Source organism: Eleginops maclovinus, chromosome 18, assembly GCF_036324505.1.
Source record: "Eleginops maclovinus isolate JMC-PN-2008 ecotype Puerto Natales chromosome 18, JC_Emac_rtc_rv5, whole genome shotgun sequence".
Taxonomy (NCBI): domain Eukaryota; kingdom Metazoa; phylum Chordata; class Actinopteri; order Perciformes; family Eleginopidae; genus Eleginops; species Eleginops maclovinus.
Genome location: NC_086366.1, coordinates 11259534 through 11272896, shown reverse-complemented (window position 1 = coordinate 11272896; position 13363 = coordinate 11259534). Strand labels below are relative to the sequence as shown.

General features: G+C 37.7%; 1 protein-coding gene across 1 annotated transcript in view; it reads left to right on the top strand.

Annotated features, from left to right (window-relative positions):
- Positions 1 to 13361, top strand: part of LOC134880359 (cGMP-inhibited 3',5'-cyclic phosphodiesterase 3A-like) — a 40898-nt gene extending 27537 nt beyond the window's left edge. Inside the window, 9 exon segments of the mRNA XM_063907286.1 lie at positions 114 to 251; positions 470 to 581; positions 1168 to 1275; positions 2276 to 2475; positions 2817 to 2946; positions 2949 to 3019; positions 3213 to 3374; positions 6322 to 6589; positions 6995 to 13361. Coding sequence (XP_063763356.1) covers positions 114 to 251; positions 470 to 581; positions 1168 to 1275; positions 2276 to 2475; positions 2817 to 2946; positions 2949 to 3019; positions 3213 to 3374; positions 6322 to 6589; positions 6995 to 7311 — 1506 coding nt within the window. The 3' untranslated portion in view covers positions 7312 to 13361.
- The last annotated feature ends 2 nt before the right edge of the window (positions 13362 to 13363 follow it).

The following is a 13363-nucleotide window of genomic DNA, read 5'->3' as shown; positions in this document are numbered from 1 at the left end:
GTTGATTTAATGTGCTCAAATGTGCTTCAAAACCCTTCAAAGACAATGAGAAAATTGACAATTTCTCTCTTAATAAGGATGTTGAAGTTATTTTACTCCTCTTTACCTGACAGGACAAGCCAATCTCTGCCCAGGAGCCTCTGGCGGTATCGGATCTGGAGCCTCTCTTGAGTCAAATTAACAACTGGAACTTTCCTATTTTCAGTCTGGTGGAGAAGACCAATGGCAAGACAGGCTGCATCCTTAGTCAGGTAAGTCACTTATTGAAGATGAAATGTTGAAACACTTAAGAGATTTCTTTAATGAAGACATATCAATACAGACACATTTTCATCGGTTCCAAAGATAATTGAGTCTTAGGCAATTCTCAACCTTTCTTTAACATAACATGATCTTTGGATTGACAGAGGACAACTTCTGAACCAATGTAAAATATGACACAGTATGTGTTCCTTGTTTCATATCCCAGGTTTCCTATAAGCTCTTTGAGGACACAGGTCTATTTGAGACCTTCAGAATTCCTGTACGAGAGTTCATGAACTACTTCCATGCTTTGGAGAACGGATACAGGGTCATCCCTTGTGAGTGAAAGATTTTCATGTTTATTAAATTAAGTGAATTATTGATATGCAGCATTACTTTTCTCAAACACAAGGGGGATGTATTGCATTCTCCTAGTAATAAGAGAACATTAAACAGGCCTTGTTTCTGCTTTAGTGATTTACGGTTTGCTCTTATTATTGACAGTTGGCAGACATATCAAGTCACAAGATGATCACATCTAATTAACTATGTGTTTATGCCAATTGATATTGAAATGGAATATGTAGCTGATGGTTAACATGAGCTTTTGAAATGGTTTCACAGCATCTAAAACCCTTCTTCTAAAATAAAGGACTAATATATTTATACATTATTTTATGGAGTAGGTGTACATGGTTCAGATGTTCTCTTCCCTATGAAAACAGGAAACATAGTGTGTTGTATTGTATATGTATCTAAGTTTTTCATTGCCATAACTACACTTTAGCTACTGTGCATCTGATAATCAAAACCTTTGAACCTTGAGTATTGTTTATAAAAGTGTGAGCCTACGACACACAATATATAGCTGACTGCAATAAATCTTATCAAGACCTTTTCACATTTTAGTTTTACTCTCCCCAGATCATAACCGGATCCATGCCACTGATGTGCTCCATGCTGTTTGGTACCTCACCACTCAGCCTGTACCGGGCCTGCCAACCCTGCTGACTGAGAATGGGATACATACTGGTGAGGCCTTTTAATGCATGTGGTGTTAGGACCAGGGCGGCACAATATGGACCCCATAAGATCCAGATGTTTGTAGCAGATGTTTTGAAGTGTAATATAATTGGGAATATGTTCTTTAAATATGTAGGATCGCTTTTATTATTAATTATGCTTGTATCATTTTGCATCTTAACTGTACCATAAAATACAACAGTTAACACATAGTCATAAAATGCCCCCAAAATAATATAAATAATACTAAAAAGAGAAACAAATCGAACATTGTATTTGATGTTGATTTGCCAAATTTGTCAGTTGAACAAAAAACGTGTCCAGATAAAGCATGTAATACATGCACACATTGTTTCCGACAGACAGACAGACAGACAGACAGACAGACAGACAGACAGACAGACAGACAGACAGACAGACAGACAGACAGACAGACAGACAGACAGACAGACAGACAGACAGACAGACAGACAGACAGACAGACAGACAGACAGACAGACAGACAGACAGACAGACAGACAGACAGACAGTATAAGTGCTTTCATAGCACACACTATGTTAGTAACACGCTTGGAATAAAATATATATAGTACCGTAGGTGAAATGAGTCTAACAACTCATCAATAATTCAAATCAATCAATACATTCTAATATTCTTTGTTAATATAACCAAACAAAGCATATTACAATTGTGGGTTTTTAAATGTGTGTACAGCAAACCACACCCTCTGTCCTTACATCTTTGCAGTGGAAAAATAGAAACCCCCCCTCAAAAAAACAAATAGCTATTACAGGGAAGAATATCCAATGGGCAGGAGAGACAGACTTGCAATAGATATCGTGAGTACAGAATAAGCAACTTCATAATCACAACGTAGAAAATCCATATGACTAAAATAACATTATGAACTTATAAGAAAAAGAAGATTGAGAAAAAACAAGGTTGTCACAGAGGTTGAGCACAGAGCACCATCAGTGACTGGAATCTGTGTTCTCCTTTTGCTTGTAGACCCAGAGAATGGTATTTCTCCTGGTGCCACAGGCTTTCTGGTGTCAAAGCTGAACTCTGTGCTGGAGGACGGCTACAGCTCCCTGGCTGGCCTCATCCCTGGCCTGGAGCTCATGGCCCTCTATGTGGCTGCTGCAATGCACGATTATGACCATCCTGGAAGGACTAACGCTTTCCTTGTAGCTACAAGTGCACCGCAGGTAAGTCTTGTAACAAAAATGGTTTTGCTTTGAGCGCAAATATGATTGCTAGATGTCAATTTGACTACCTGTCCTATGTGTGGAAAAACATATCTTCCATGAAGGTAATATAACAATAATAGTAGTTATATAACAACCTAGGGAGAATGTGCCACAAAAAAAACAAGTGATTATTCATATTTGCTTATAATTCTTAACTTATCGCAGTGTATATGCCAACCAGATCACTAATAAGCTCTGTCCATTACATAAGAGAGAGTCAATATCAATACCAACTTTCCCATTGTCAAAAACATCTTATATGACAAGACAGAATTTTATTTCACTTTCTTCCACTGTAGGCTCTGCTGTACAATGATCGTTCAGTCTTGGAGAACCACCATGCAGCTTCAGCGTGGAACCTCTTCATGTCCCGACCTGAGTTTAACTTCCTGGCAAACCTCGAACATGTGGAGTTCAAGCGTTTCCGCTTCTAGTTATTGAAGCCATCCTGGCCACTGACCTCAAAAAGCACTTTGACTTCCTTGCAGAATTTAATGCCAAGGTAAAATATATTTTAAATATGTAGAATCAAAAAGTGATCATCTGTCTGCAATTATTATTGTTGTTGATAACTTTTCCTCGGCTCCTTTAAATTAATTTATTCTTCAGTAAAACAGTTTTCTCTCCAGATTGTCTTGAAACTAAGGGATTTCACAACTGTTTTAACACAAACCATCCTGTGCACATATCCCCAGGTTTGTGATGAAGGAGTGTCCGGGATTGATTGGACAAACGAAAACGACCGACTGCTGGTGTGCCAGATGTGCATCAAGCTGGCTGATGTCAATGGACCGCTGAAGTGTAAGGAGTTGCACCTGCAGTGGACAGAGGGGATCGTCAACGAGTTCTACGAACAAGTATGGTCAAAAATCCTAATACAATTTTATTTTTCAAAGTTGCACATTGATAGATGGGAGCGTACTTTACCATGTACAGTAAGTGCTAAATGATACACACTGGTAAAAAAATTTTTTTCAAAAGACGTTACCAAGAACATATAGAAAATCTGAAAAACTTTATAAAGTCGGTTATAAGTCGGAAGTAGGAAACAAGGAGAGCAACCAGATTGGACAACACAGTGGTAATGACCTGTCAATTAAAAAAACTGAAAAGGCAAAGCATACGCTGCTTAATCATCTGACTTACTGCAAATGGGATCATCTTTTTTTTAACTGAACGTCACGCTGTATTCACTAACTTTGGAACTAGCGATTAAGATGATAAACCAGTCAGAAATGTTTTTTCACTGTGACCTATTAAACAACTATATCTTTCTTTTTTAATTTGCTACTATAAGTTAACATTGTCCACCTTAAGCTATTGACCATTCCAGACCATTTCATGCTGTAGCTGCAGATCCTTTGATTGAACAGAATTTAATAACAGTGCATTCTATTTTCAACATCTCAAGTGTATTGTTTTCAAGCGTACAAGGTCAAAGATACAAAAAAGGCTCAGCCTCTCCTTGCAGACCCCAGTCACCTTATGTTCAGTGAGTTAAGGTTGCTTCTATCTGGTTGCCGATATGTTCTGCTAAGATGTCGGACCAATAGATTGAAGAATCCACTAGTCCTTGTTTCTATGGATCTGTAGGAATACGTTATGGAAATTGTGTGTTGGTAGGCTGATTATTTTCTGTATAACTGCTGGCTGTGAAACATATTGCCCCTTGGGAATAAGGGAAATTATCTTACCTTCCCTTGCTTTTCATTTACAGAGATATTGCTTTTTTTATTATTAATCTCACTTTAAAATCCCTTAAAACTTCAATGCTAATCAACATTTCTATGGTATTTTTTTTTGGTAAGTTCTCAAATAACATGTATCATAAAGATTGAGGGGTTGAGGTTTCTCAAGATGTTATTGCAAAAAGCCAACAAACTCTTATCCGATTCTTGGAAACGTATGACAATATTTCCAAGGATAAAGATGTCGATGTTGCCTCCAAAAAGCAATTCGGCTTTTTGCTCACTTCATTCTAGATATGTCACTGTATGTTCTGAATGATATTTAAAATCTAAAACGAGTGGATATTACATTTTCGTGTTAAAACTGAAAGAATGTACTTAAAATAAAAGCCTTTTTTCTTTATCATGGTCCAAAAGGCTTTAACTAAACATACACAAACCGGATGATTTTCCTTTTCTACTTATATTAATAAAATAATAAAATCACTAGAAAACAGAAATGAAAAAACGCCCCTTTTTTCTGGTGAATTTGTTTTGTTTTTAGAAGTAGAAAATGAAAACCATCCCGTTTTTTATGTTACGTTAATGCCTTTTTGACCACGATGATTACAAATGCCTTGTATTTCAATTACATTTTTTCAGTTTTAAAACGAAAATGTAGATCCACTCGTTCTTGTTTTTTGAACATCCTTTTGTGAAATGAAAATCCGATGACCAAAACATACACTGACTGCCATAACATAACGGCATCTCTGCAGATGATAGTAATTTGCTTTCTCGCTCAAGGACCGTTCCCCAAGTGCTTTATGTGCGAAACTCGATGTACCCTGCAAACAAAAATAGAATAGTCAAAAGACTTGTGAGGCTGATGAATTTGTTAAGAGAGTAGCCTACTGTAGATGGACACATGGCAACAAATCCTGCGCTTAACCAACAATGCGTCTCATTGGTCATTTTAGACAGTGTCAAGCAAATCGCCAGAGATAGAAATCTGTTAAGCCTAAAATATATGATCCCCAGGAACAACAAGCTGTTAGTAGAATTGCACTGTATTGAGACTTCATTTAATTTATTTGTTGCTGTGCATTGATTAAGGTAAAATATCGTTCATCTAATATTCATACTACTAGAAAATATATATATGTTTTTTATTTATACAAAGATTTGTTGTCACAATGCTTCTCAATCAGCAAACTAACTCTCAATCGTTGTTTATTTTGTCCATTCTTAATTAAGAGGTTTGTGTAGCAATCATATCTGGAAAAACTAGGAAAAAAAACATAGCTCTGCTGATTACCGAGGAAGACATCCTTCCTCTGATCTGTTTCTGAATCATAGCATTCGGCCCCCAACCCTCTGGTCAATTCATGTAATAGCTTTGAGAAATATTTATGAGGGACTGCATGTTTTTCTCTTCGGAAAAATGGATGGCCTGAATGAGTCATCCTTGAAAGCACTCATTCGCAGTCGCACAGAGTAGGATCACTGGGATGGATTGACACACACACACACACGTGTACACACACACACACACACACACACACACACACACACACACACACACACACACACACACACACACACACACACACACACACACACACACACACACACACACACACAAATGTACACACACACACAAATACTATATATGTGCATTTACATTAAAAATAGGCACCTCTTTAAATTCAAAATATTAGCAATTGATAAATATATTGTATTATATTTATAAATATACATACACAAACACACACATATAACATGAGCCACGAATGCAGTGCACGGATGCCATGCAAGTTCAGGTTTCTATAGCAACAGGAGCCCTTGCCCCTCTGCCCCCTACTGAAGCGCTTTAATAGCCCCGCAAAAACAGAAACCAAACACAAAAGCTCAGCACATGACTGACACAATGTATGTCACAACAACAGCAGCCATAAGACTTTGAAACATAAATCAATGCCACATTTATGATCAAGAAATGTCTAAATAATGTAAAAGACCACAATAGGAAATCTCCTTATTAAAAACTGTAACTGTGCTAGTGTGTATGTACCATTTTCCAGCACATTCATATTTGATCAGTTCTGTGCATCTGACATATTTGCCATGTTTGTAGGGTGACGAAGAAGCAAGCCTGGGCCTTCCCATCAGCCCGTTCATGGACCGGTCCGCTCCGCAGCTCGCTAAACTTCAGGAGTCATTCATCACTCACATTGTGGGGCCTCTGTGCTCCTCCTACAACTCTGCTGCCCTGATGCCGGGATGCTGGGTTGACCCACCTGAGGGAGAGACAGATCCAGAAGAGGCAAAGGAGGGAGTCGATACAGAAGAGGAAGAGGAGGATACAGCAGATGAGGACACATCAACAAGTTCTGAGAACTCTCGTATGTCAACCTCTTCAAAATAATACCTGTTTTTATACAAACTGTTTTGCTCACATTTAGTGGAAGGTATTTGTACCCCAAAACCACTTCATACAACTGTGATATACTTAGTAAGAATACCTACAGAGATTTTAAAATTTCATTGTTTGTTATTTAGCTAACATAATAAACAGCCAATTTGGTATTTTGGTATATACAATTATTTGCCTTCTTACTGAGATTTAGATTAAAGGATCTTGCATGTATTTGACTAAACAAGGCTTTAGAGATGCTGCTTTTGGACTTTTATAAACTTTGAATATTTTCAGTTGTAGCTTCACATATAATGTGCATCAATCCTGTATTCTAACTTTTGTGACAAACTTTTCCAGGATTTTGTCTAACTGTTGACTTTGTATCTGACAGAACGACAAGAAACCAAAAAGGTGAGCAGGAGAAAAGTGTTTTGCCAGATAACACAGCATATTCTGGAAAACCATGAGATGTGGAAAAGAGTCATCGCTGCAGAAGCCCAGGAGGAAGCTCAGAAAGAGGAGCCAAACTGCATCAGCGGCCCCACTGATCCAATCACAGCGATTCACGAGGAAGAAGAAGAGCTAGCAAGCAGAGAGGAGGAGTCGACTGAGGGACTCGATGAAAGGGAAGAGGTACCGGCTATAGAGGAAGAAGAAATCCTTCCAGAATCAGAGACTTCAGGGGAAAAAGAGGAGGAACCAGAGTGATATCACAAACTTTGTCTTCCTCGTAAAACCAGGAAACTGAACGTTGTTTAAACATGTTTTGTTTCTTTCCTAACTAAACTCTTGATATGGTAGCCAGCACATCACTTTGACACAACACTGTAGAAGATGTTTCGGGTAATATGTGCCTAACAAAAACCTGGTTTTGAGGACAGGGATTATGCATGCCCAGTTCGTCTGTTAAGGGGAGAGAGGTGCAATGAGCAAAAGATGAAGTGACATAGGAGTAGAAGAAAGAAAAAAAAGATAGTGGGACTGTACTTGTTTTTGCTGTAGTGTTTGATTTAGTCTGGATCTGCTGCCCTCACCTAGGATGCCCGTCCTGCACTACAGGCCAACCACACCGATTCACAGATTCACTCCACCAGTGAGTAATACACTGTCACAAACCCCCCCACCCTTCTTGTTGTACCCCTGCTATCAGCACACTGTGGAGCCACCCAGCTGGTGGAGGATGTGCAACAAGTCCCTTCTCCGTGAAGACAATGGGATGAAAGCCAGGGAAAAAGCTGTGTCCACTGAGGCTCAGCCGTGTGGATTTCAGAGGGAGACAGAAAAAAAGGGCCAGTTGTAGTACATTGTGTATACGGACATACACCCACACAAGCTTCACACACATGCACACAATGCTACTGTAGAATCACATTCCATTCTCGGAACAGATAAGAAGTTTAACAAAGAACCCTGTTGCGCTAAAAGCTTTATTCTCACTCAAGGAAAAACATACACAACTAGGGTTTTATTCATGTACTACAATGTTTGTCTGCATGTTCTCTCCCTATGTTTTTTTTTACATTTAGTGGGTCCAGCACACCTACACGTTTAAAGGCCACACAACTCAGGAAGGCAGAAACCCATAGAGAAAAAAATGACTTGGACAGGACGTGTAGCTTCCTTGTTCTTTACTTTCTGCTTTTACAACATCTTGTTTCTATGCTGTCAGTGATGCTTTTAAATTACTCAGACACGTGGTGCCCTTTGTGAAAAACAAAGGAACCACAAGAAAAACAAGGTTATAGATCACATTATACAGTACAACACAATTCTAATTAATTTGATTTGCTCTTTAACTGTAAGCTTCCCTTATGCTACCACACAGCAGATCCTACTGTTAATTACATTCAAACCAACTCACAAGACACAAAACTAGCTAATAAGGTAATGTGTTTTGTTAAGAAAATATAGTTTATGTTAACATGTTACGCCACTTTCTAACTAAGGACCAGAATTCTTTCTTCTTTGCAATATAATTTATAGCTGGTATGTAGGCCAATTTTTCCAGAGTAAAGTAATCCAGTAAGCCATGGTGGTTTGGCCAGAGCTACCTCACAGCTACAAATCAGCTGAGAGGATTTACCTCCATCATACATAAATAAAATCCAGGGGTTGCTGTGTACCCACAAATAATGATTCGATCAGATCCAAATCCTTCATTTGTTTTGTTGTTGCACGAAATTGCAAAGAAAAGTAATGTGCATCAAGTCTTTCTTTAAGGAAAAACAAAAGTGTCACAGCTGCATAAATATATAATGATTATTAATATTTAATGTTAGTTACTTATTTATTAAGTCATTTAAAGTCAAATTTAGGATTAACAAAGTGTAAAACTGTAATTTTCTGTGACAGTCAGGGTTTTCTTAACTTACACTAAGGAATTCAAAATATTTTGTACATGTACTTAATCCTCAAGGAGAGCAAATAAAAAGGGATGTTAGATTTTGACCAACACAGATAAAGATGTGAAAGTGGTTTTAAAAAGGCTTTAATTGAAGTTGTCTGTATTCTGCATGGTTTCTTTTTAAAGTAGCATATATTGGCCAAAATATAGAAACTATATAGTTAGAGAATGTTTTGTTGAAAACTCATCATAGGTCAGCAGACCTAGATTTATTTCCTCCATTTGCATTGTGCATGGCCTAACGAGGTGCGTCTTTGCGCTCCTTTGATGTTCTCAGAGAATGAGACTGATGGCGATGGAGAAGAGTGCAAACACGGAGAACAGCCTTAGTAATGAGACTTAGTAATGAGAGAGGAAGGAGAAGAGAGAGAAGCCTTTTAGCCTGACTGGTAGCTGCTTATGAAAAGTCAAGGGGGGGGTCTCAGATCCTTTTCACATTTCAGTAGATTCCTCTAGATGTAACCCTTTGAAGATGAGCCAGTTAGGTCGGATTCCAAATCATGTGATGATATACGTCTCCAAGTCTACAAAATGTATTACAGAGATATTCAGTATAGTGTATTTGATTTGACATTGGCAAAGCTACGAAGCACTCTGTGGATTCAGGTTCAGAGATTTATAGATGGTTTGAGTCTTCACTTAGCGATGTGAAGCAGTAACTGTGTCAAAACTGCAAAGTGAATACAGGCGCACTGTTACACAATTGAAAGACTTTTGGGGATTTTGACAGCATTTGTGGTAGAAGCTGCCTTAAGGCTTGCTCAGGAGGTGATGTAGTCTAATCAATTACAGAGTGTGCTTGTATCTGCAGGGTATTTAAGTCCAAGATATGTTTATTTTCTTCAGCTCTGTAGCAGGTAGGTAATTTGCAACATTGCAGTTGTGGAATCTCTGAGACAACATAAAATGCACAGGAGAATTGACATTAGTTAAGTCACTAGAAACGTTCAGAACATAGCCAGGGATTAACACGCTTAAAATGTTAAAACTAATAAGATCTAAAAGCAAACATCCGCTTAGGATACAAATGATACTTTTGCAATTTAATTATTTAAAAACACTTGAGAAAAACAGACCAAGCAATTTATTGAATAGACTTGTTTACAGACACTATATACGTTTTTTTCTGGCTGAACATGTCCTACTGTGACCCAATTTCTTAACTCAATTAGAGTTTTACTAACTTTAATACTGTCTAAATCCTCGGCTGTATCCATTGCACTGTTATCAAAACGCCCATTGTGCAAAAGAGGGCTCAACTGTGCAACATAATGCCCTTGACTGCTTATTCCCTTTACACGGAGAAGGGTGCAGTGTTAAGATTGTTTTCACTGCTATAAAAAAGAAAGCCTGTGGGCAACACAACAGGGTAATTTGAGGTCATTTAAAAAAAGATATATTATGCATCGAAAAAAGAAACACAAGTATATATGAAAATAACTAATAAACAGAACAAGAACAGAATAAAACAAAATTGTCAAACTCAATGCTGCTTCTCCATTTTTAGTTCTGACTTTGGGGACGGCAAGCAGACCTGAACTTCATAGCAGAGCAGCAGATAAGACATTTATCTTGGCCCTAAAGCCTTTCAGTGCTTTAGAAACTAACACAATAGTAAATTCCTTGACACACAGGAAGCCAGTGCAACAATCGGAGAGCTAGACTGATGTGGTCTCTCTAGGTTTTAGTGAGCACTCAGCATCAGCGCAGACGTCCGATCAATCCGAATCTACATCCTGCTGAGACACATGCCTTTTGTTTTTGATATACTCTTAAAGTTACAGTAGAATGATTTGGTAATTTTCTTAATGTGGATTTCAAAATGTAGGTCTGACTTCATGACTATGTTTTTAAATTCATTATTTCAGATATGTATAGTCATCCTTATAAAACTGTGTCTGAAGTCTTTACTTCCTCCGTTGCTTGATTATCTCCAGCATTGATGTGGCTCAGTCCATAATGAAAGGAGCAAATGTTGCTTGGCAACAGAAAAAAAGGCATGGAGAAAATGTGTTATCAGACCCCTGAAAAATGTATGTCTTATCTGCAACAGTGTTTCTAGTATAAAAAGTTAATTTATATATACAAGTCCCCTGCTGGACCTTATGTCTTCCAATAGCCTGTCCTTGCATTGACTTCTCAACGTTTATCTGTAGTGGTAAAACTGATCTGCACACCAGCTAATACACAACTGTATGTAAGGCATCAACATGGGTCTTTAAGTTGAGCATTTTTAAAGCTCTGTACAGTAATGTAGCTTTCAAATTTCAGTTATTCTAATAATGACATAAACTGTAAAAAGCCTCCTGTAAACAGCAGGCAATTGTGGCACTCATGAATGAGCTATTGCTCCATGCACTGTAAATATGCGACGCACCATATAGTATATATCGAGGACTCACTTGCAATCTATTGTGCATACTATTGCAATGGATTTTTTCTCGTATCTCACATTTGCACCATCCCATGCCCACTTCTATGTTTGGGAATATGTAGATTTTCTCTCTATAAACTTGAATTCTATCTGATCAGAGAATTCAAAGCTCACTAGGGGTCCATTTAGTCAAAATAGACGCTTCCCCTCCTCTGATCTCCCTTTTCAGCCCTGCCTCACTAACTGTATTCACTGCAGTGCAGCAATCAAAGAGACTTAATCAAAGCTGTGATAGAATTTGTGTTCGCTATTTTTGTTGTAAACAATAGAAAGCTGGGTGTCGCCATTAATGGTTTTTGGAGTCGGACATAAGGAAGGGTTTCCTGAAATCTTAAAGAGTACCTTCCAATTCTTTTTTGCAAAGACAAAAACAAAGGAACAAACACTGGTATGATCCCAATGTGCAGTACCTTAACAGTACTCAGAAAACTGTCTTGCACCTCTGACGCAGCACTCACGGTATGGGAGTGATCAGAAGTTATTTGTTGCACCTTTAACCCCACCCTGCAGTGATGTCATGGTGTACTGACACACCTTGGAGTACACTTGTACATCACCTGTAAAAGGTTAAACCACAGAAGGTCATCAAAAACACTTTTTGTGAGGATGACGAGTTGCTCTTTGAGTTAGTTTGACTCCCTTCCTTTTGGTCCTATTTAATATCCACTAGCTCTCAAAATTCTTTATTTTCTTCAGAAAGATTCTTGTCAACCAAAAGATAAAAGCTCATTTTACCAGTTTTTTTTTTCATCTGAGTGTCTCTTGGCAACATCATTGGCCAATGGTTTGTAGCAGAGATCTTGTTTACATCGTGTTTGTGTAAAAACTGGGACAGAACTCAACAAAAGAACAGGGTCCACGACTAATTGATGTCTGTTCATCAAAACCGGTATCAGTAGTTTCTTTTAAATAGCGATGAGCAGAAGGCGATTGCTGCACACTGAATTAACTTGTGCCAACCAAAGAAACTTTATGAACTCTGTCTTTGTTTGTGATTTGCACAAAAAGAGCCCTAAAAGGAGCATGTTTCTTGCATCTTCTTTTTTTGTGTGTGTTATTCAAAACCTGAGAAGTATGTCTGGATATGCTTATACTTAGTAACAATTCTCATGTAGAGACAAGATTAGATTAGATAAAAGCATAAGAAACATTCAATCATTGATCTAACAGATGGTGTAGTATTTTATTTCACTGCGTTGTGATAAGCAGCAGTAGCACTACAGTGGAACTGGCAGACTGTTCTGCTCTCAGACTGAAGCCCTTTCTTTTGATGGTTTGAACCAAAAACATTCCTTTTTGTATTGTTTGTTGTTTCAGCCAATTTAAAGGGGGCTTTGCTCCTATATGCCATACCATTTTCTCATGTGTGTCTATACTGTTTGAAGGCTACATTCTTCAGCTTTCCGTGTTCATTACAAAGGAAACCAAAACAAACTTTTTTTTCATCTCCTTTAAAGCAACACAAACAAGACTAGTATGTTTATTTCTTATTTTCTACTGTATAGCAGGCACTTCACAGACTCAATTATTTTCTTCTCACCAGTATCTTGCACTTGTAGCAATACACATGTAGCAATACCTACAGGATGGGAAATTGTGTGATTCACCAGTATTTGTTTAAGTGAAATATGACATTTTATTTCTAGATATGGTTTGGCTTTGTATAAAACAAATATATACTGTACAGATTCAAAAGTATATTATAACAAAAAAACTTTTAGAAAAATATTTATTTTTACTGTTTTGTAATTTAGACACAATACTGTAGCTCCTCTATTGCCAGACTTACTGGAAGTGCCTCTCGATAATGTATTACAAATTAATTATACAATATATTGGGATTATTAGAACCTGTCACTAGCAGAGCAGTGTTGATGTTGTAATGTGAATATTGTTGAATAATAAGATTTATAAATGCTGCA